Below are 25304 nucleotides of genomic sequence, written 5' to 3'. Positions count from 1 at the left end.
GTTCTTAATTTAATTTCTCCCTGCTCTTTATTGTAACTGTATGCTATTATAAGATATTTAACCGAGACATCCTAGAATTTAATCTTGTGAAACATTAAGTTTTAATCAGCAGGCTTGTTAACTTTTATAATTCCCATGCAATTCCTACAACTGCTTTATGTTTCACATCATATAGTTGGCACATGTTTTGAATATTCATGCTACATACAATATAGTGTATTTGCAAATTTAGCTAGCAAAATAGTATAATAAATTTTGTAGACACTAATGCAATCTATTCCCAAAAGAATTAGAATATCGATACGTAATCATCTAAATGAAGAGATTCTTATTGATTATCGCTAGTGACTGTCAAATTGTTGACGACATTGATAAACTACTATAGATAAAAGTTGTCTATGAGTTATTTTTTTATTTATGAATAGTTATCTCCTTAATAGAGATTTTAATTTATTTAAATAAATATTAGGGCTATTATGTTATTGTTTAAGTGAGGCTAGTCCTATAAATATCTGTATCCATTGAGCAATGTATTGAATCATGTAATTGTTCTCTTCCTAGGGATTTTGATCTTCCCTTTAATATTTGTTCCCCTTTGAGAGTTTTAGAGAGTTGTATGAGATAATCATTTTATTATTCCTTGGTATATACCCTCTTCTCAATCATCTCTTCCACTTATTGGTAGACATCTTTATTACTCCATCAAAGTTGTGACACATCTCTATTTATCATAGATATGTTGAGTTTGTATCTCTTCATTGAAATTGAGAAAATGCTCAAATATATCCCTAGACTTATTTTGAGAGTCTATTTTAGTCCCAACTTACTGAATTTGCTTAACTCTTTAAAATTTATTCAAATTAGTCCCTGAATTCATCAGAAGTTTCTGCTGGATTCTAAAGGTGTTTTTATATTGTATCAATCTTGAAGACTTAATAGACCAAATTAGGCACATTTAATAGTCTGGGACTAATCACACTCGTCTTAGTTAATTGTTTAAACCCAATATAAATGCTCTTAAGAAAATTAAAGTCAACCAAGATTAAATTGCTGAAGTCATCTAAATAACATCAGCATTTTTAAAACGCTAAGCACAGTGGGATGCATTAGGCTTTCTTTTTTCGGTTCAATGTTCTATGCTCAGAGCGAAATATATTTTTGTTAATTAGTGTTTATATGTTGTATATCATACATACAAATATTATATGCATAAATAGTTATTAAAATTAACCAAATTTAAACCACAGGATAATATTGTTTTAGTAATCATAATGACACATTTAATTATTATTTTTGTCCATTTGAAATAAAAAAGAATATAAATGACATGAATAATGAAATGATGCAAGAATATTTTAAAATCAGGAATATCCTCGTGAGAACGAGTGAACAAATAGAGATGTAAAGGCAAAAACAATGTGAAATGAGAATTTCTGTGAAGATGAGGTACTGAGAAGCATTCTTGCGAAGAAGTTTATGAACAAGAAGCTACTAATGTGATGTGAAACAATCCATGCGAAAGTGATTTGCTTAAGAAAAATTTGCACGCTTAGATTTAGAGGTGATAATAAGTAATATCTTATGCGGAATTGAACGATAAGATAAATATTAAATGACACTTAGCTTAGGTTAAATCACATGAATAAAAGTTAAGTTCAAAAGATAGCCAACTTAATCCGATATTGCATACATGGATCGTTCCAACAATAAATTCCAATACTAACAATAAGTTTAATCTATGAAAGATCCCTCACACAACTCTTCATATTACTAGGTTCTAGCGGCGAATAATTGACCCAAGGAATGAAGTTATACTAGGAAGATAAGAGCGTTAGGAGAAGAGTTTCACCCAAGGAATGAAGTTATACAACGTTCCGGTGGTGCTTTGTTGGTTGGATCGGAAGTAGGTGGCCTGGAGCAGATTCCGGACAGCAATTTTGGTTCTCAAGGATGCTGGATAGCAGTTTTCTGGGCTCCAAAATTCTGGACAGCAACTGGACAGCAGCAAGGAGGTATTCTTGGATAGTTTTCTTGTTGATTTGGGCACTCCTGGACATCAAACGGGAGCTCCCCAATTGTTGGACAGCAAAGGAAATTTGCTGGAAATCTCTGGGCTGCAATGGGGACTATTCAATCGGCAGATCAGCGGGATGAAATTACTGATTTCTCAGTTCTGAAGGAACAGGGGCTGGCGGGATATTCCTGGACAGCAAAACAGGGATCTCTGGACTGTGGGCTAGCTGCTGGGTGAAGGCAGAAAATTCCTCGGTAGATCACGGACTAGGGAAGAGTGATATTAGGGAGAAACCTTCCAAACGGAAACTTGAATTTATTTCAGATTAATTTGAATAGGTATTTGAATCTTAAGATCCAAATAAAGAGGATGATTAATGCTCATTCAATGGAGAGAGCCAAGAGGGGGGCCGACGGCATTTATGAGGGGGTAGGGTTTGGGAAAACTGAAAGGAATTTCAGTTTTTAAGTGAGAATGGAGGGAATTATCTTGAAATTAAGGTTTGAATTTCAAAATAGGGAGGGGGATTAATTGGGCAATTAATGGGAAGCCCAATGAAGGGGCCGGCGACATTAATGGGCAAGAGGGAATGTGGGGATGAGGTGTCATGCTTGCCTAACTGTAAATTTAGGATTAGGAAAGTAATTAAACAAATCCATTTGAATTTGAAATTCAAAAGAATTGATTTAAGAACTTTCCAAAGATGGAATGACAAATTTCATTCAATAATCATCATCCCTTTCCAAGAGGAAGGGGAGGGCTTAAATAGCCAATACATGAAGGAAAATAAAAAAAGACACAATTGCCCCTAGGGCAAACATAAAACAAAGCCCTCAAGTGAGGGTATAAATGGAGAAGTACAAATAACAAATAAAATACATGAAAATAAATAGACACGATCGTAGCCGTTGATCTTCGATGTCCTCATCATAATGCCAACAACTATAATTAATAGAAAAGTACACAACAGCTAGCGGGGGAGTTAGCGTGAGGGGAACCACCAAGAGATGACTAGATTCAATGGAAGTGAATGAAAAACTGATGAGTAATGACTTAAGGCCTATGAGAAACAGTAAGCAAAAGTAACGGATCATAACTAGTTATTATGTTACTATACCGAGCCATGAAATTTGAATCAAGATTTCACTTTTAAGTAGGAGCCAAGCGCACAATGCTATGATGCGATGCCAAGAAGCGGTGTGACATGCAACCATTTGTTGTGAGCTTGCGATTTAAGTACACTTTATTGCTATGTGACATTGGCCTTAGTGGAGCTTCATAGATGGTTGCTCTCCCTCTTTCCTTGGTGATCTAGAGTATTCACTTATTAAACATAATTCAAGATGGAATTTGGCATCTAGAATGATCAAAATTTTGAGGTTTAATTTGAAAGAAATAAGTGAGGCCTTCACTTTTCTGATGTTCTTTATGCTCCTCTTTCGTTACAATCACAATTAGGCAGTTAAATGCATCTTTGATCCACCTATTTGCAATCATCTGTATTTAGATAATTTTTTTCTTTGACCATGATCTTTGAAGTTCGTGTTCTGTGATTCTTAAATGCAGTATTATGCTGTTATTCATCATTTGTCTTGAAAACTTTGTATTCGAGTTTCTTCCATTTTCATATAATTTGACATACATTGAGCACAACTATATAATTAATGTTAATGAACAAATGAGAGAAAATTAACTTCTGTAAGTCTTAAATTATGCGGAGAGCTTCATTTTATATTGGAACCTTCCAAATACTTCATTCTTTCGAAGAAAAGATATAGTCTTCTATTAAATTCTAATAAATGCATTAAACAAAGGAGAATGCTTCTCAGTTAAGTCCAATTCCTGAAATTTACTTCTGAGTATTTGTCTATTTAATGCGATCTAAATCATTATTTATATATTGATATTAATTAACTAAGAAAGTTTGGTTTCTAAAGCCATGAAACAAGCTAAGAGCTCCAATTTAAACTCCAGTCCTCTCAAAATTTATAGTTTTTTTTTGTTCTTTTAAGAAAATAAAATGTGTTTTCCACCAATTACCAACCAAGCCATGAAATAGTGGAACACCATTTTGAAATAGGTAACTATTTTGCTTGAACTTTGTTCCAATCTTTTGTTGATCTATTGTAATTTATATTTATATCCATACCAGTATAGACTATTCATTGTTGACAATGCTAGAGACATTTGGTTTTTAATAGCCATTAAATAAGAGTAGATATCCATTTCAAAATGGAACCCTCTCCTCTCCGTTATTCTTTTGTACTCTTTTTAGAAAGAGTGAATGATTTAACTTTAAAATAATAAATAATAAAAAATTGTTAAAAAAGAAGTTTACTCCATTTTGCTTGAAGTCACTCCTTTCCTCCAATTCCACACTAATGTCTTATTTATATAATATAATTTACATCTATATCTAAATATCTACATATTATATTGTAATCCCAAGCAAAGAAAAATTATTTTCTCCATATAAATGTTTTTGGTTTATCACCATTTCTTAAGTCTTTGATCTTGTGAGTTGTATCAACATTGATAGGTATTTTCTCTAGCTAAGAGAGAGCAATTGCTAAATAAAAGTTCAATTTTTGTCATATATTTCACCTATCAAAACTTTTGAATATATGCTAAATACCATTAATAATATTTAAACGAAACCCTAGGTCATTTGTGATACTCTACGGTGTAAATTGCAAATCTCATATCCTACTTTTTGAACCCTTCAAAACTTGAACCTTTTATACATAGGATGAAATGACGGCAGGATTTGTCAAAATGCAGGAAATAATCTGTACCTCTAGTTTTATAATTTTCAAAGGAATGGATTATCTTCTTTATTTCTGTTGAAGTTGATAGAATTGGAAATTGTAATGAGAGGACAGTGGTCAATTTGATCCTAGGTAGAGTGACAGTCATAAAGTGGAGTTCGTGTTGTTGATTGTCTTGATATCGTTTTCTTCAATTATGAGTGTTATTCTTAGGACGTTGTCATCATGCATTTTGTCAAGGATTAGCTTTCATTATATTATTTTTCCTAAAATGAGTTCGGTAAAGATGCAATTGTTAAAATTTGACAAAATTCTGGTAAGTTTTTGCTAGAGTTGCATACTTATGAATCATGAACTAAAAAAAAAAAATTCTTTGCTTGCTTTGCAATTTCTCTCATAAGAGTGTAATTGAGTGAAGCAAACTCATTAGTCGGTTTGGGCCCGACTCGTTATATGGCAATGAGCTGAGCTCGATGGCTAATGAGCCATCTTGAATCAACCCTGACTTGACTCGGCAGCTCGCGAGTCCACTCGTTTGAAAATATTAATAGAAAATACAATTAAAATGTATTAGAATTAAATAGTTTTAGTATAAAGTTGTAAAAAATGTTTAAAATTGTCATCTTATTTAAAATGATTTTTTTATTATTTTTCATTTAATTTCTTATATTTTATGATATTTTTATAATAATTGTTTGAATACGAATGATCTTCTCTTCAATAATAAATGAGCTGGTTCGTAAGCCTACTTGAAAATCATAGAATGAAGCTCAAACTTGATTAATTAATCAAGCTCAAGCTTAGCTAAGGGATGACTCGAGCTTGACTTGACTCATTTACACCCCTAGTCTCCCTCTTTTTATCTTAACATTTTCTCTTATCCCTTTATGGAAGATTTGGTGTAGGTGAGGGCTCTCGGTATGAGAGAGGGATATTTGTGGAGTATGGGAGTAGGTGGGAGAGGGGGGAGGGGGGTGTGCCATTTATCCTTATTTATTAAAAAAATAGGGTAATAAGGATATAATCACATAATTTAAATTTAATCCTATATTAAATCAAAGTCGAGCATAATATTATCTAAAAGAAGATAATGTAATTTAATAAAACAAATCAAACTAAAATACTTGAAAACTTCTCCAAAAATATTAATAGGTCTACATAGGCTTGAAAACTAGCCAGTTTCAACTTGGTTGCGGCTTAGTTTTTCATTGTTATGACATCTGAAATTTGTGTTCCTTTTATTTTATGTGGTCCTATTTGAGCAATGATATTGCCCCAATTCTTTTCAGGGTACAGGGAGAATGATTTAAAAAAAATATGAAGTCCATCCTAGATCTGATTTCCGCTTTTGTTCCTTGACATATTGTTTCTGATTTAGCTCCCTGCTTTGTTGGTTCCGATCATCCTTAGAATACTTTGTTTCGTAAATGCCCTTTTGCAGATGGCAAAAGAGTTGGATGCGATATTAGACCAACCAGAAGCTGCTCATGCAAAAAGCTGTACCAGTAGTGATAATTTTGTATCATACCTTAAAGAAATTATCACTCCTATATATGATACTCTTGATGCTGTAAGTGATCCTTACAAGTATAAAATCAAATTTCAATACTCGTTTTTCACACCATTTAATATTTAGTATTAGTTTCCTGTCTTTAGGCTAACTGCTGTATAATATAACGTACTGTTAATTTATATTTCATGTGGCATAAACTATATTCCTTAGGATTGTTCATTATTTCATCTATTTCAGTTATGCACTTTACTCTTATATCTTAAATCAAATAATTTATTGAATATAAGAATTTTGTTAATTTCATTTTGTATGATGATATTTTGAAAACTCAATGATGAAAGTATGCTTTCAATACTATAATCATCTGTCTGTCTTTACAATCGCTGTTCTTCTGCTTTTTTGATATTCATATGCAAGTGTATAGATGGTAATTACATCCACATGCTTTAATGTGTTTTTTTATAAACTCTTACTGAATGGGTTTCATGATTTCGTTATAATTAAAGATGTTTTGCGGGGGATAATAATTCAACCTTTATCATGTGCAGCGAACACATGAAATTTTTGTTGGTTCCTTGACTACTTAAATGCCGTTGCCAGGTCCCAAGCCCTGGATGAGAAAAGTGGATGGCTATGTTAGATAGTCAACAACCAGCGTAAAACCATGGTTTAAAATTGCGCAATATGAGGCTCGCCTTTGCGCAATTCAAGTAAAAAACGCCTCGATATTTACGCCTCGAGTTCTTTGTATGAGGCTTGCGCCTCAACTTGGTTGAGGCCTGCCTCGCCTCATTGGCATGAGGCTTACGCCTCACGCCATATATATTAAAACTTAGATAAATCTTAAAGTAAATGCCCGACATTGGACTCTATAGGAGAGGAGGAAGGGGAGAGAACAGTTCAACATAATGATGATTCAAATGAAGAACCCCTTAGTGATGACAGTGCTGATGATTTTTGAGTTCTTATGTGATATGTCATTGCTATTTATTTTTGAAAATTTGAATTATATGTTAATGAAAAGAATACTGGTGTTTGGGAAAGATAGAGTTTTGAGTTGAAATATATTTCATGTTGTCTTATTATTGGGATATTTTGATTTCACTTCATATCTTATGCTTTTTTATGTTTTATATTATTCACTCATTAGCATATAAAAAAAATTATCATTTTATGTTTACGCAATCTTTTGATTTTGAGGCTTACGCTTCGCCTCACGAATGAAAAACGCCTCAATACCCGAATACGCAATTTTAAACATTGCGTAAAACATGTCGAATAATCATGACATGAATTCTTTAATACTTTATGTTAATGCTCGGGCCTTCTTTGAAAGCGACGCACTGTATGACCTGAATACAATGAGAAGTGTGCACCTGGGTGCAGTGCATCGACGTCCGAGTGTAGTGTTAAATAAACAAGGGTGCGGATGTGGGCAAAGAAGCCAGTCTATGAAAATAGAATTAGGATATGATCTTGGAATGTAGATTCCCTTACAAGAAAATTGATGAAATTAGTAGATATTATAGTACATAGGCATATAAATATTCTATGCATTTATGAAACTGAATGGGTTGGAGATTGATAGTTTATGATTTAAATTTTGGTATTCTGGTAGAAGTCGTACTAGAAATGATGTAAATGTGATTATAGATCACAAATTGAACGATAATGTTGTAACAATTGATAGAATTAGAGAAAAAATTATAACTTTGAAGATTATTGTTGATGCTAAGATTATAATTATTATAAGTGCTTAGACTGCTCAAATAGTTTTGGATTTGTGTTCAAAATTAAAATTTTGGAATGATTTAAAAATTAATACAAAAGATTTCTCTTGAAGAAATAGTTTTTATTAGATTAATTTTAAATGGACATGTTGGTAGAGTAGTAGATTTTAAAAGCATACATGATGGCTAGAGTTTGGAATGACCAATGATGGTGGTAAGACTTTATTATATTTTGATTTAGCTTTTGTTTTTGTAATTGCTAATATCTTTTTTTAAGAAAAGAGAAGCATCTCATCACTTATAAGAATGGATATAGTAAAATTCAGATTGATTGTTTTCTTATAAGAAAAATAGATCGTTTAGATTATAAAAATTGTAAAGTTATTCTGAGTGAATGTTTTTGTGCCAGTATAATTTATTAGTTTAAGACTTTAAGATGAAGGGATAAAATATGAAAAATAAAGTAAAACATTGTTCTAGGATTAGATGAGGGTATTTAAAGAACACAAATAAAATATTTTTGAAAGTAAGATTAGAGATCTTAAGATTTTTTTTGTGCATGAGGAAGCTAATTTTATGTGAGAAAAGTAGCTAGTGATATTAAGAATATTGCAAAGGATGTGCTTGAAATATCAAAGGAAAAAGCTCCAAATAGTAAAAATAGTTGGTAGTGGATTCAAAATATGCAAGAAGAGATATAAAATAAGAAGATTTGTTCTAAAAATGGATTTAGATGTAAAAACTCTGACAATTGGAAAAAGTATAAAGAGGTCTGTAAGGAGTCTAAGAAGCAATATGTAATGCAAGGAGTTTAGTTTTTAATGATTTATATAATATATTAGACACTAAAGAGGCAAAAGATATATGTATAAGTTAGCTAAACAAAGTGATAGGAGCAACAAAGATTTAATTCAAGTGCACTAAAGATGAAAATCGAAAAGTGCTTTTATTTGAAGAAAATTTTAAACTAAGGTGGATGAGATATTTTGCTAAACTTTTCAATGAAGATTGTGAGAAAACGATTGACTTTACTGATCTTAGCCCTCATGAAAATAAAGATTTTTATTTTTATCGGTGTATTAATAAAACTAAAGTTAGAGAGGCTTTAAAGAAAATGAGGTGTGAAAAAAATGTTGGACCTGATGATATTCCCATAGAGGTGTGAAAATACTTAGGTGATGAAAGAATTTCTTTGCTTAATAAAATTTTTAATATTATTTTGAAGACTAAAATGATGCCAGATGAATGAAGAATGAGTGTGTTGATTTCTATTTTTAAGAATAAATGTGATGCACATGATTTTACAAATTATAGAGGAATTAAGTTAATGTGCCATGTTTTAAAACTCTGGGAGAGAGTTATGGAGCATAGACTGTGTCGTGATACTAATATTTTTCAAAATCAATTTGGATGCATGCCTGGTAGGTCTACTGTTGAAGTTATACATATATTGTGAGGTTTGAAGGAGAAGTATAGAGAGAATAAGGGGATCTATAAATTATATATATTGATTTAGAGAAAGTATGTGATAAAGTTCAAAGAGAAATGCTATGGAGAGTTATAGAAAATGTAGGGGTTAATAATGTTTATATTCAAGTTATTAAGGATATGCATGTAGGAGCTGTTACTTGTGTCAAACACAAGGTGATTTGGCCAAATTTTTTCCTATTTTAGTTGGATTATATAAAGAATCAATTTTAAGCCCACATCTTTTTGCTTTAGTCATGGATGTGCTTATTAGATATTTGTAAGAGGATGTACCCTGGTATATGTTTTTTGTTGATGATATTCTTCTTGTTGATAAGACTAGATAGGGAGTTGAAGGTAAACTTGAATTATGAAGGTCAACCTTAGAGTCTAAGATTTTTGTTTGAGTAGATCTAAATTCAATACATGGAGTATAATTTTAGTAGTAATGGATCTAGTGGAGAGTTTTTGACTTTGGGCGATGAAGTTATTAATAAGAGTACATATTTTAGATATCTTTGGTCTATTTCTTAGAGTGATGGTGAATTAGATGGGGATATTAATATTAGAATTCAAATTGGATGGTTGAAGTGGAGGAATGCATCGAGCCTGTTGTGTGATAGAAAAGTACACCTCAAACTTTAGGGAAAATTTTATAAGATGGTGGTCGGACTTGCAATGCTTAATGGCACAAAATTTTGTCCATTAAAAGAGAAGCATAAAATTTTGTTCAATGTTGCAGAGATGATAATGTTTAGATGGATGAGTGGCTTTACTCTAAGAGAGAGAATTTAAAATGAGCATATCCGTGAAAAAGTTGGAGTAGCACCTATGGCAGGTAAGATTAGAGAGAGTGGCCTTAGATGTTTTGTTCACATACAATGCCGACCTTATAATTACTCATTTAGGAGAGTAGATGTATTAGATTTGGCTTATGTTAAGAAAGGTAGAGGTTGACCTAAAAATACTTGGTTAGAAAATATTAAAAATGACTTTTCTTTATTAGATTTAAATGAGAATTTGACTCTTAACAGGGCACAATGGAGAAAAAAGATTCATGTAGCCGATCCCACATAGTGGGATAAGGGCTTGATGTTGATGTTGTTGTTGTTGACTACTTGAATGATAATGTCTAAGGAATGTGATTGTTTTAACAGTGTGCTAACATTGATGTGACTGATTTTTGGTTCTTGTGTTGGAGTTAAATATATTGGACATTTGAGAAATCTCACGGTGTTCTGAATGTAATATAATTGTGATTTGACAATGGTTCTTGTTATGCAAATAAAGGCCATTTCATATATTTGCTTTTTCAGGTATTCAGCCGGTACTCGATTGGTCATAGCAGGTGAATTTGTACCCTGTGGCCCCATAAGGAGAACTCGCCTTTGAGGGTCTTTGAAACCTAATTCAGCAGAAGTTTCTCACTGCTATTTGTGGTAGAACGTTATCAATGATACTCATCATCTCAACTGCTGGAAGGTTCTTTTTTTTTTTAAGAGGGTGCTTGCTCGCCTCATTATAGTCAACTAATCATGGAGCCTACTATCACCGCAACCCGAACACACTCGCTTCCCACTCTGAAGCAATTTAAGGTTCCAACAAATGTCGTCAACGACTTTAGCGCGCTCGCCAGTCATTGCCCTCTCAGTTCAGTCCTTACTAACATACACACTCTTATTTTTCCTATTTACAATTGGGAATATGGAACTCGCCTTGAGATAGGGAAACAAGTGAGAGATGTAATCATCCATCAACTTAGCTAGATTGTGACATGTGTCTAAGAAAGCTTGTACCAAGAGTTATTAATCACTGTATTTTTTATTTTTTTATTGATTTAGTCTTTCCTATGGCCTTTCGATCCTTATAAACAAATGATGAAAAGGAACATTTTGGATCTTTTGGCATTTGATATAGAGATTTGAGCTAACATACAGTTTTTTATAAATTTTCTTTTCTGTCCAGTCTCACATAGGTTCTCAGTTCATCCCCCTTAGAACTAGCATGTTAGTAAGGTCTAGTATCACACTATAATAAACTTAGATCCAACCTCTTGAAAGCTACGGTGAGCGTGAATTGATGCTAGTGACTAGAAGATGGGTGCAACTTGACTAGCAGACTAACCCTGAATCATCAATGAACATGGATCCATACTTCAGAACTCGTCGCTACCCGTTGTAAATGGAAGAATGACCGACAAAAATGATCCAGGATGCCTTCGTAGGCCTACCATGACATGCACAAAAGAAGAGCACCTCAAAAGGATCATTTGACTTGGCAGTTCACTTTAGTAGGCCAAGGAGCAGACTACTAACCTCTTTGTTTATCCCAAATCCCACTCATACAGTGGTGAGTGATGAAGAATATAACCAGAGTAGAGTACCTGCCACCTTAACACGCTGAGAGTTTTGAGCTTGAGTTGACTAAGGCCTTTTCTAGGGAAATAGTAGAGGCAAGGCCACCTTTGAAGTTTATAGTACCACACCTAGAGTCCTATAGGGGTAGGATTGATCCAGTTGACCTTGTGGATACTTTTGAATCAATGACATCACTGCTAGACGTCAATGATGCTCTAAAATGCCAAATATTTTATGACTCGCATGCAGTCTGTCTGAGATGGTTTACTTGCTTGGTAGTAAGAGTTATTTATTTTTCCTTAGAATTTAAGAGGATGTTTGCAACTCAATTTATCAACGTCTAGAAGCCCCAAAAGAGCTCCCTAACTTCTCAAAATTAGGCAAAAATCAAGCTAGTCATTGAGAAGTCGAGGAATGCGGTAGAGTGGCCAAATTTTATTCATTCATCCGCCCCCGAGAACTTTTATCATGAATATAATTTTTGCTGCAATTTTCAATGGTTTGGGTGCTAGTTGGGTGTGTGATTCATTCGAATGCAGTTACAATTGTGACTAAGTTAATTCAGGAAAGTCATCTTTTTGCACTTATGTGAGGACTAACTTTTTTTTTTTTTGTAATTTTATTTGTTTATTTTCTTACATAATTCTTGGATTTCTACAATCATATTGTATTATCAATTGAATAAATTTTTTTATTCACTGACTGAGATTTTAGGGAATTGTTTTTAACATCTGGTGGCATCCTGTAGGAAAGATGAGGGTGGGGTATACCGGTATAGCCAGGAGTTTCATGTTTTATAGGTTTTCTTTATTGTTATCCTTATTATTATTATTATTAGTTTCATGAGAACTTTAAGTAAAATTTGGAGTGAGTATAAACCATATGAAAGAGGCTGAATGCTTGAGAAAATCAAGATGATGACATTATTAAGATTTACTTTTTATGCTGATTTTTTCATCAAGAACCCTTTTTGAACAATTGAGACTATCGGTGTGTTGAAGGTCGGTGTATTGAAGGCCAGGGTTATGGTGAATTTCTTGTATGTGATTTGTTTGGAAGAGTAGGATTCGACATAGAGGGAGAGCTAGGGAGATAAAGAAAACATGGGATTTTGTAAAATAGAAGAGTGATTGCACAAATGAATGGAGGTGGGAAGTAGATAGAAAGAAATCATGGGGAAACTCTATAAGGGAGAATCAATCCCTAGATGGGATGTTGAAAGATATCCTTTGTTTATTCTGTCTTTAACCATCTGATTTTCTATCCTCTAGTTACTATTTAAATTAATAGATGCTGAAAATTTTAAATTTGCCCTAACCATTTAAAAATGGCCAAACTAGTCCTATATGACAAATGACATTTAAAACATTAATAATTAACTTAAAAAGGTAAATATGGATGACCACATAATCCGTTAAATAATAATGGAAATACTTGCTCATGAACTAAGGTAGACTTGCTCTGCATCAACCACCCAGGTTCTGCTGTCAAGCAATCAGCGCGACCCCAAAGAATGATTGGTGACATAAGATTAATGGGGTGTGTGTGTGTGTGGGTGTGTGTGTGAAGAATAGGAATTTTGGAGCAACAGCATGCACAGGTGGCATGCCATACTTTGACATGCACTTTGCTTATAATGGTGATTTTTTTGTGCTTTTGGATGGATAAAAATTTGAAAGAGTGCTTAAATATCTTTCTCTATTATATTAAATTTAGGTATATATTTAAAGAACTTTTAATTGCAGGAGGTTAAAAGAAACAATAATGGAAAGGCTGCTCACTCAGCATGGAGGAACTATGACGATTTTAATGAATATTTTTGGTTTGTCCTTGTAAATAACCTTTCTTTTTCTTGTTAATTTCTTGCTGTTTACCTTTCTAATTTACTTGAGATTTATTTTGTACTGAACAATGTAGGTCACCATCCTGCTTTCATTTGGGCTGGCCAATGAAAAAGGATTCCTCATTTTTGTTGAAACCAAGCAAAAAGAAGAGGGTAATTCCTGCAACTTTACTTTCAGATTACTTATAAAATTGTTGCTTTCTTGAGTACTTGTTTCTAGTCTGCAGTCTAACAATAATTGTTTGCTGAGTTAATGCTGATTTTGTCTTATTTTCTGTTGCGAACTGAGCTCAACTTATTACCTTCTGATTTTATGCATGGGAAATTTTTTTCTTAAATTCTAGCTGTACCATACAACTTTGATGCACTTGGATCTTAGTTTTTTAAGTGAGTAATTTCTTCTTCCTAGCGGTGGAGCCAGGAATTATCTTTAGTCAGGGCACAATTTTTTTTTTCAAATATTCTCTTAATTTTTATCCAAACTTGGGCCAATGTTGTTAGTTAATTTTTTTTAATAATTATTATTTTAAAAAGGGAAAATATAAGATGAAAAAAATTGTTACTTATAATGCTTACTTGTTATATTCTAAAAAAGTTTAATAATTATTTCAATATCAATACAATTAAATATTTGTTTCTCAATGTAATGACTAAACTATCATTCATAAATTAATGCCCAATTCTGTTTCATAGCCGACTTTTTATAATAATCATAAAAAAAAAACCTGCTTCAACTTATAATATCCTAATATTAATAGAGTCAAATATTTATTTTAAACTAAATTCTAAAATTTTAAATATATCATAATAAAATTTTGATTATAATATTGTAATATAATTTATGTTTTATATAAAAATTAGAGTTATAAATAGATGATTAAAAATGATAAAAATCATAATTTAATTGCACTTCTATTTTAATAAATAATAAATAATAAAAAAAACTAGATAAAAATTTCAATATTTGTGTGTGTGTGTGTTGGGGTGGGGGGCGTGTTAATAGATGCATTGTAACTTTATGGGCACGTAAATGCAAAATTTTATTTATGGGGTTACCATAAGCTGATTGTTGTTTGATATTAATTTTCAAAGAATAGTTTTCATTATGTATCTTGTTGTTTGTGTTAGGTTAATTTGCCCATAAACATATGTTTTTTTTTTTATTTTTTTATTTTATAAATTTGCTCATGTCATGTTAAATAAATTATTTCTTAACAAATCCAATTTATTTAATTTGGGATGGAAGGTACTCTTGTTAAATCCCAGCCTCTCATTCCCATATTGATTCCACAGCTATGAATAGAGATTCATGGGAAGCCCACCTGAATCATTTTGAGTACCTTCCTTAGCTAGGCATATGATGTAGGAAGGATTATATTAAGGCAATTACTCATTATTCTGTAGTTATTTGTTTCTTTATTAAGACATCTTGTATAAATTTATAAATAGGAATTATGTTGTATAATAAAATTTAAGCTTTTTCCCTCTCAAACTTCTTGATTTCAACAACTCTCAACTCTATATTGATGACAAATATTTATGAAAGAAGATGACTGAAATAAATGAAAAAGAAGATTGTGAGTCATTGTACTCCATAGGACGATACAAGGAAGAGACCAATTTATTTTGATGATGACTCAGATAAAGATCCTCTTAGTAATGACAATGTAGATGATTTCTCAGTTGTCAACTATTTCAGTTTTCATTAGGAATTAAATGTGGATGAGTGAGGAGTTGCGAAATAAAGAATTTGGAGTTGAACTTAATATTATATAATACTTTTAGAATTCTTATATTTTATATTAATTTGCTCATGTAATATTTGGATTTTAATTTTATTTTACATAATTTATCACTTGACATTTTACGTCTTGTGCAATTTTTTGTTTCATATGTATGTCAATTTGTCACTTCATAGTTTAATAGAAAGTCAATATGTTATCCTTTAACATATTATTTGGATATTATATAGAAATTATTTTTAACATTTATTTTCACTTTACGCAATTTTTGATTTTGAGGCTTACGTCTCAAAACGTCTTGCGGCTTACGCCTTGCTCATGAATGAAAAATGCCTCAATTCCTAATTGCACAATTCTAAATCTTATTTAGGATTAAAGTTTTCTATTGTAACTAGAATGATCGGATGTATGTAATGAATTCACATATCACAAATCATTGAATAATCCGTCAACTTGCTTTTTAATTAAAAATGCAAATAATAAATATAAGAATTGAAACACAAATTATCATGCAATTATTAACTAAATCTTTAAGAAATTAATGAGAAGTTCAAATCAACTTGCAATTGCCATTTATTCACTGCAATTAGATCAAAGTAAGACATCTAAGCCTCACGATGATAAACGTAGATGAGTTCTCTCCAATTGCATATTTGCACTTATTTTACACTCAAAGGAATCACATATGTAATTTACACACTCATGGTTAAAAATTGGAAGAATAATTTTTTATTCCATCAAAGATCTAGATTATTAGATATGGATATCATAAGATCCATCCAGTCTGATTCCAAATAACTATTAGGTTCGCACTTGAACCTAATAAAAAAATCAGAAATTTAAAACAGCTGTATTCGCAATATTGACCATACATCCTGAACTCGTCACAAGCAGCTGCATGCAAATCCTGTAACAAACAATCCCACAAGTAGAGGTGGAAGATAAGCTTCCCAACAAATTCCCAATAGCAGCAGAGGCTACAATAGTTAAACTGGATGAATATCCATAGGAAAATCATTTCGACATGTATTTTTTTGATTCTGCATATTTAACCTACATTTGAAAGAAAGGCTGTAATTAGCTGAAACCCTCCACATTCTTTTGTGGAAAATAATTAAATTATATCAAGCTTTAGCATTTGTTGTGATGACTGGTTTAATAAAAAAACTCTTATGTATTTCAATATCTGATATTAGAGCCTAGTTTTTACCATGACGAGGTTGTTTTTGAGAGTTTAGAAAAATTCTATTTTCATCTATGCATTCATTGCAAGAAAGCATGTTTTTTCATGAAGGCACATTCATTAATGCAAATGTTCATCCTCAAGCGAAGGCACAAGGATAGGGTGCATCTGCGTTTATTTGTGTCTACATCTCTTTGCAAGAGCCTTTTTTATTTATTTTATTTTAGTTTAGTTTATTATTTTTGTTTTTAGTTTTGGCATCGAAGCTGAATGGAAGAGCACTTTAGCGAAGTGTATGCCTTTGATGTTCTCTTATGTATTTTATACGTGAATTAGGAAAATTTAAATGTCTCAAATAACGAGATAAGTTACTTTTATGGAAAATTTATGCATGTAAATCAAAGAAAATTTATCAAAGGTAAAGCAAATTCACAAACAGCAATCAATTACGAATTTAATTGATACACGAGGAAAACTAAATATCAATGAAATCTTGAAAACTCCAAGTTGAGCAGTGAAACCATAGAAAATTGCTTGTGCTAAATTGGAAGTACTAGACAGAAAATTATGTGTGGTTGTAGCACAGTGCATTTTGAACAAGAAATATAAATGAAATAAAATAGCTTTCTCTCGACTTCTAGTGGAAGGAACTTGTTTGTGTTTTTTGAAATGTGATTTGTTTATCCCATTGATAGCAGTCCATGCAAACATTAATTCAACCACTTATTTGCGATTTGTTTCTTTTGCACGCTGTTGCATGCTGCAACACTCTGGATGCTCATGCTGGCTATGCATGCAAGGTCATCTTGTTTTGAGTCACAAGAACCACAGCATATAGTTTAAAACCCATGCATAAGCTGACAAATATAGGTCATTATTATAACCATCATTATTCTCATCATCCATTTGCCATCAGACTTGTGGATCTTACTTCCCTAGACTCATATAGTGTGTGCTTACGCAGGTTTGATTCAGCGAAAGATATTCAAGATACTTCATAAGATCAGATGTTGTTGATTAAAAAAACTAACCCTACTAAGCTACTGGATTCCGAATAAATGATACTATATAGATTACCAGAGACTTGGATTGGAAATATACAATGCAAGGGCGTCGCTCGTCCAAAGATCTTTTAACAGGAAAGAAAATTGCTACAACAAGAATGTAATCATATATCCCACTAATTCCGGATATTCAACATTGTACACTAATTGGCAATTCTCCTACTGTCGACATGCATTTCTAGACCGAATGGGATTGCCATGTTCCAGGCGTAGTAGTTCCTTGTGCAGTTAACTCATTTTCCCTGGTACTCTCAACTGGTGCTAGCTCTGTTTGAAGCATATTTACCAGTAGAATTCCAGCCACCTGAACAATTTAAGGGAAAAGAGTTAGTTAATCAAATGTTCCATTAAAAAAAAAAACAACAACATTTTGGGAAAGAAAAACTGAGAACCTAGTTATAAAAAACACTGCAGATTTAGATTTCCTTCTAACAATGCTTTATGATGACTTGTCATCAGACGAATAATTTGTGGATTATGATAACATACGACAAAAAGATCTAAATATTGATTTCTTTAGTGTGGTCATAAACAATACAAATAAGTCTAACACTAGTTAGTAAGAATAAAAAAATGATATCCATAAAAATTTAGTTATTTGAAGTTGTTTTAAACTTTAATTTACATTTTTAATTTCTTATTAATTATTTCTAAGAGGAAGAGGATTGAGATACAAGAAATTGAAGATTGGGAGAACTTTGACATAAATGAAGATGAGGAAGGGGAGAAAGCTATTCATTATGATGATGACTAATAAAAGTCCTCCAAGTGATGAGAGTATTGAGGACTTGATGCAGGCAAACTAGAAAGAAAAGTCAAATTGGAGAACACTTGGACAATAGAAACCAAACTCGATTCAATCTAGATTGCAAACATCCAAACAAACACCAAAACAAACAAATAGTCGAACAAATGAAACAAAATTATAAATTAAAAACACTATCCTCAAAATGACTGGCAAGCGGTTTTCTCACATGCAACAAAAAGTAGGAAATATATGATAAAGTGCTTAGGGCTTGCAAACCAAGGGTCCCTCACAACAACAAGGTCCAACGTCCAACCAAACTTCTCCGGCAAATGTCTCCAAATCAGCCAACAAACACTTCCCAATAGCTCAAGAAGAATGATACAAGTGGAGTGGAATTTGCGTAGAGAAGAAGAGATTAGAAGCCAAGACGAAATAGAGAGGAGGAAGGGATATTTGGAGCAAGCTCTTAAGCTTTTCCAAGAGAAGAAACCCTAAGGTTTTTTGCAACTTATCTCAAGTTAATTAACAACCTCATCATGAAAAAATACCTCATATATATAGAAGAAAAAGAGGAGCGAACAGCCAACTTCCACCTCCAACCGAACCAATCAGGTAAGGGGAAGAGGAAGACCAGTAGGCAACACTAAACAGTTCCCAAAAAGACAGCAGAGGAATCGGGTAGAGGCAGCCACAGAAAAACAGCCAAGGAAGAAACCGAATAGACAACGCAGGAACCGGGAAGAGGCAGCCACGAGAAAGCAGTTAGGGAGGAAATCGAAAAGGCAACACAGGGGACCAGAACCAGCACCCAACAAATGGGAGGAGAACTAGTCACGGGAACAACACAAGGGAAAAATCGAAGGGACACAAGAAGGGGAAGAGGCAAGCTCCAACTCCACATAATGTGCTAAAAGAAGAAGAATACCTTTTCAAATTTATGAGCTAAGAAGTGTAATTATTCCTCAAAATAATGAGCTAGAACCAAGTAGAACCCAAGTTTTCAGCTCAAAACCAATACATCCAAAGCCCAACCCGAGAGGCAGCAAGCAGCCCAAAGAACAAAAGGACCCAAGAAGCTAGCATACCCAAGGCTTGCCATGTCCAAGCACATCCTACCATTATCATTGGATGTTCTTCATCATTGGATAGCATAAAAAAAAAACATAAAACACAACTATAATATTCAAATTACATCAAAACGAAAATATGCCAAAATATAAATGCCTCAGGACTATTGATTAGTTACTTGTTATGTGCTTAGTTGGATGTTGGATAGTAGGTCTGAGAGATAAGTTTATTGTGTTAAACTTATTTTCAATTGTTATGTTATTGTCTTTACTCCTTACTTCGATATCATATGTTAATTTGATGCTTGCATTACACTTTTACTTTGTGCAACTTGTTACTTGATACTTTACCCCATTTGTTACTTGATATTTGCCATTTTGTTACTTTTTACAGTGTTGAAATATTATTATGTTACTTTTTAATATATTAATATGTTATGATAATAACATATTACATCTTACTGGCAATTTGATTTATGCAATTTTTTAATTGAGTGATTTATGCCTCAAAACATCTCTAGGCTTATGCCTCACCTCATGGATGAAAAATGCTTCAGTATCAAATTGTACTATTTTAAACCTAGGTTGTAATTATTGGAATGGTTCTTGTTGGTTACTACTAATTATTCCAAAGAAACTGCTAATCTTGTTGCCATCCAACCTTTCTCTTAATAGAACAACATCAACTTGCAAGAACACACATGAAAATAATCAAGAATACAAACATTGACATCTTATATCACCTGCTCCAGATTTCAGTGTTGTTCTTAACTGCTATGATTTGGAATTTCTGCCGCCAGCTTGGAGGGAACTTCTCCTGTCATTGTTGCTGAAGCCTTCTTCCTGTTGGATTTCTGCAACCAGTTGGAATTTTCTCCACCTACATATGTAGAGGAATGCTAGCTGAATAGAAGTTTTCCGCCATTTGGCACTGCTTGGACAACCATTGAGCACCCTAATTAGCCGCTGGAATTAGTGAGCAAACTTCTGAAGATTAAGGGAGACCACCTAGGGGCTCCGGCGATCAATTGTGTTCACTTAGATCTCCTTTCATCCCCGCCTCTCCAATAATTGGTTAATCCACCTTAAAAAGAAGGAACACCTCTAAGCTATAATAACCTGAAAATAAACTCAACCGCGAAACCCCTTTCTCTCTATTGAGGAGGTGTATAATAGTCTAACTTCTCTTCTTAACTTCTAGACCCTCTTAATTTCTAAGCTACTTTTAGGAGGAAAGAAAAGAAAAATATGCCTATGCCCTATAAATATAATTAATTATGAAAAGTACCTCTCAAGATTAAATGCAATTTATACATTTATCAATGATATATTTATCAAGATAAAATCTTGCATTCATGCTTGGATTGCTTAAAGAAGTGCTTTCTACTTTCCATATACAAAGGAATTCTAGTGCATGTCTTAATATATTATTCTCTGAGGCGTATTCTTTAATATCTCTTGGGTCTTTCTTCTCTGAAATGTTAAGCTATTTTTGACTTGAATTTCTTTTTGACATTGAAAATTACTTCATGTCTTTTTTGTAAGGATAAAAATCGCTCTCATTTAATTTTCCATTGGGTCAGTCATAAGATTTTCCAAACCCTTGATACAAGGGATCCAAATGAAATTGCGTGCATGATATTTTCTAAGAAATGAGCAACAATGAGGAGTAGAGATTGAACACTTGACCTCATAGTTGGCAACTAGTATATGAATCACTAGGCTATTGTAACATGAAACATAAAGCAGTTGCAAGAATTGCGTAGAAATTATAAAAAGTTATTAAGCTTGCTAATTAAAATTGAATGCTTCACAAGAATAAATTCTAGGATTTCTTAGTTAAAGATCTTATAATAGCACGCAGTTACAATATAGAGTAGGGAGAAATTAAAATAAGATCGAAAATATGAAATGCTTAATTTGCCAATCACAAGAATCTGCTGGTTAACAATTAGATTGATCGCCTTGAGTTTCCCTCACTCATACTCTTGAGTATTTTCAGTGGAAGAATAATTTATACAATATTAACGATGCCACCACAAGACAGTAAGCACTTATGATATTACTCAATTAAGAGTTATTCGGAGAGGAGGTAGCTGGTGGATGTTGGAGGATTTGCCATTGAACGGGAAGTTGATGCTCGTCGATGGCGGTTGTCAAGGAAACAAAGATCCGATCGATGTAGTCTTCGACGGAGTCGTTGATCTCAAAATTGATGTCGAAGAAGGGCGAACAATGAACATCCCCTCGTGCTTGAGGGTCAAATAAGAATCCATGATCGTGCTCGAGATCATCCATGGACAGTGAAAGTTCTTCCAATTCCGGGAGGGGCTTAGGGTGGCGGCAGCTTGTATGGATAAAGAGGAGAGGAGGGATTGAAGAGAGGCTATGAGAATTTAAGAAATAAATCCCACAATTATTCTAGAGCGGGGTAATTAATTAGTGGAGTAAATGAGAGGAGAGAGCGGAGAGAATTCAAATTGAATTCCCAAAAAAGTGAGGGAGGGAGGGGTGGCCGGTCCTTTTGGAAGGGGGTGGGTGGGGGGTGAAGGAGAGGGGTGTTTTCGGCTAGGAGGGAGGAAGGAAAGGAAGGTGAAGGGGAAATCGAGAGCTCGGACACTTCCTGCGGCTGGCGGGAGTTGCTTTTGCCCTCACCTTGGGACTTCTTCTCTCTGGAGCTCTCAACACTCATGAGAACAAGAATGTAAAAATTTCTCATTAATCATCATCTTATAATAGCGGAGGCCTCCATATATAGGCCTCAAAATAAAAGAGACTCAAAGACTCAAATGCCCTCTAAGCTACAAAACAAACTAATCCCACCTAGGGGTACAATGTTAAAAACTAAAACATATGCACAAGAAATACATAAAATTATCATAAATAGAGACTCTTAATCGTAGCCGTCGATCTTCGATTCCTCCTATAATAGACGTGCCAGAATCTCATGCTGATGTCCTCATCATATTGTCTATCTTTGAGCATGACTTTTATTTATGTATATTAAATGTTGCCGTGCTAACACGTTTGCCTGCTCACGTTATTACTACTGACTAGCTGTAAATTATGAGCAATTGATCATGTTATTTTCTATTAATTTTTAAACTTGATTTCTTAAGCGTTGTAAAATTGTCATATTTTTAATTGCATGTAGTTGCTTGTTAGAACAATTTTTAAGTATTTATCTTATTTTCTGGAATTTTCTTGTTCATTATATATCTAATAATGTTGTAATATAGTTTTCTTAAACTTTTTCTATGCTTTTACAGACAGGAAAGAGCAGCTTTGTTGAACATCGAACATTTTTGCACTTGTATCGTAGTTTTCACAGGCTATGGATTTTTCTTTTCTTAATGTTTCAGGTTAAGAAGGAGACCTTGTCTTATTTCATACACTAGCATGCTATGATAAATGAAGTTTGATTTTCCACTTTTTTTGTTTGATTTTACAGGGGTTAACAATAATTGCATTTCGCAAGGGACGCATTAACCTGGACACTTTTAAGATAGTGCTTAGCGTTGGACCATCATTTTTTGTTCTGAACTTCATTGAGAGTAAGATTTTCTTTATGATTATATTTTGCTTGTTAATTAAAATCAAAGTATTGAATTTCCAGCATTTTAATATAATGCTTTTTTATGTACTGTTTGAGTTAGCATATGTTAGCATCACTAATATGGCATTTTCTTTGAAGGTTGTTTGGATGTTCTTTTGATGTATGGTGCTTATAGAACTGCTAGAAGATTTGCGCTATCAAGGGTTTTTATTAGGTTTACTTCATTTGGTTCCGTTTCTGCATTTGTAATGTACCTTTACTTGTAAGTGTTTATGCTTCAAAACAACTCTCTATAGCTTGTCCTATAAATCTATATCCAGATCTTTAACTTCAAACATCCTGCAGGAAGGTACTGGATGAAAGAAACAGTAAAAACTCGGATTCGACATACTTCCGGATTTTCATTCTTGTTCTGGGTGTTTATGTGGCCATCCGTGTGATATTTGCTCTAACAATCAAAATTCCAGCTTGTCACAGGATATCAAATGTGTCAGATCGTTGGCCATTTTTTCAGTTTTTCAAGTGGATTTACCAGGTGTTTATTTTGTCCGTTACAAATGCAAGCTATACCTTTTAAGTTTTTTCAAATGTAGCTCATCTCCTTTTATCTTTTTACATTTTAGGAGCGATACTTTGTCGGCCGTGGTCTTTATGAAAGGACAAGTGATTATGCCAGGTTATCGTTATATACTTTTCACAAATGCTTTTGGTTACTAGTTTGGCTATACGCATTTTGGCATAAATTTCTTGGAATGCATGTTTGTGTGTATTCGAGCATTTGTATACAATGCTCACTTCTCATTCTTAGTTTTTTTGTTGCATTCGTTTTTTGGATCTCCCCAACCATTCAGACTAGCACATCTTTGATTCTTTTTTTATTTCAACAGAATGACATAGCCTGGTAAAAGCACTGTAAAACAAATCAAATGTATTATTCATCGTATATCAACTTTATTATGTGTTATGGTCTTTAATGTATTACTATAATGCCATTTATTTTAAATTTTTTCTGAAGTACAATTTCTTTGGATATTAGTTTTAGTGTGGAGGTTCAAAATTCGCATAATGTTTCCCTTTTTGTAGAAGTTGGTTTAATGAATGCGCAATATTGAATCATGTTTCGTTCACTTTGCCATCAAACTGATACAGATTTGAAATACTGTACTTGTCGGAAGCGCAAATCATTTGTATTGTGATGAGAAAGGTGATGATTCAAGTGGGTGTTTTTTTTTTTTGTTTATTTTATTTCCATAGTTTTCTTAATTTTTCCTAACACCCTAATTTTCCCTAACACTCTTTTGAAAAACTTGAATTATGGAGGCCAACTTTAGAGTCTCAAGGTATTTGTTTGAGTGGATATAAAACCGAATATATAGAATATAATTTTTATAGTAATAGATCTAGTCCTAAGATTGTGACATTGGGTGACCAAGTCATTAAAAAGAGTGCACATTTTAGATGCTTGGGTTTCTTGTTCCAAGTAATGGTGAAATAGATGGGAATATTATTAGTAGAATTCAAGCTTGATGGTTGAAGTGGAGGAATGCATCAGGCTTATCATGTAATAGAAAATACCCCTCTAACTAAATCAGAAAGTTTATAAGATGTTGATGCAACCTGAAATGCTTTATGCTGCAGAATATTGGCCATTAAAAGAGAAACATAAAATTAAGTGTTGTAGAGATGTCGATGCTTAGGTGGATAGTGAAAATGCAAAATAAGTATATATGTGAAAAGGTTGGAGTAGCTCAAGTGATATATAAGATCAGAGAGATTAGCTTTGGATGGTTTGGTCACTAAAAATGTTGGGCTTCTAATGATCTTGTTAGGAGAGTAAATGTATTAGATCTGACCTACGTTAAGAAAGGTAGAGATAGACCTTAAAAGATCTAGTTAGAGAGTATTAAAAATGATATATTTTTTTAAAAATTAGATTTAAATGAGAATTTGTCTCTTAATAAAACACAATAGAGAAAATGATTCATATAGTCAACCCCACGTAGTGAGATTGTTAAATCGCAGCCGTCCCTTAGCTCTTGATCCCACGACCAGCATGGGGATCCATGGGAGGCTCTCCTGGATCATGCTGTTAAATCTTAGCCGTCCCTTGGCCCTTGATCCCACGAACTGCATGGAGATCCGTGGGAGGCTCACCTGAATCACGCCGATCTCCTTATTTATTTGGGTGACTGATTTAGGAAAGATTATATTAAGGTAATTATGCATGATTCTGTAGTTATTTGTTTCTTTAT

General features: G+C 33.1%; 1 protein-coding gene across 3 annotated transcripts in view; it reads left to right on the top strand.

Annotated features, from left to right (window-relative positions):
• The window catches only part of LOC110094460 (callose synthase 10), a 97476-nt gene that overhangs the window by 22438 nt on the left and 49734 nt on the right, over window positions 1–25304 (top strand). For all 3 annotated transcript variants that reach the window (XM_020819708.2, XM_020819706.2, XM_020819709.2), the window contains 8 exons: window positions 6224–6352; window positions 13595–13671; window positions 13767–13845; window positions 22766–22858; window positions 22948–23050; window positions 23191–23314; window positions 23398–23587; window positions 23676–23728. In XM_020819708.2, coding sequence (XP_020675367.1) covers window positions 6224–6352; window positions 13595–13671; window positions 13767–13845; window positions 22766–22858; window positions 22948–23050; window positions 23191–23314; window positions 23398–23587; window positions 23676–23728 — 848 coding nt within the window. The remainder of the gene's footprint in view (window positions 1–6223; window positions 6353–13594; window positions 13672–13766; window positions 13846–22765; window positions 22859–22947; window positions 23051–23190; window positions 23315–23397; window positions 23588–23675; window positions 23729–25304) is intronic.

Source organism: Dendrobium catenatum, unplaced genomic scaffold (genome assembly GCF_001605985.2).
Source record: "Dendrobium catenatum unplaced genomic scaffold, ASM160598v2 fragScaff_scaffold_629, whole genome shotgun sequence".
NCBI classification, from domain to species: Eukaryota; Viridiplantae; Streptophyta; class Magnoliopsida; order Asparagales; family Orchidaceae; genus Dendrobium; species Dendrobium catenatum.
This window is presented reverse-complemented; position numbering and strand designations above follow the sequence as displayed.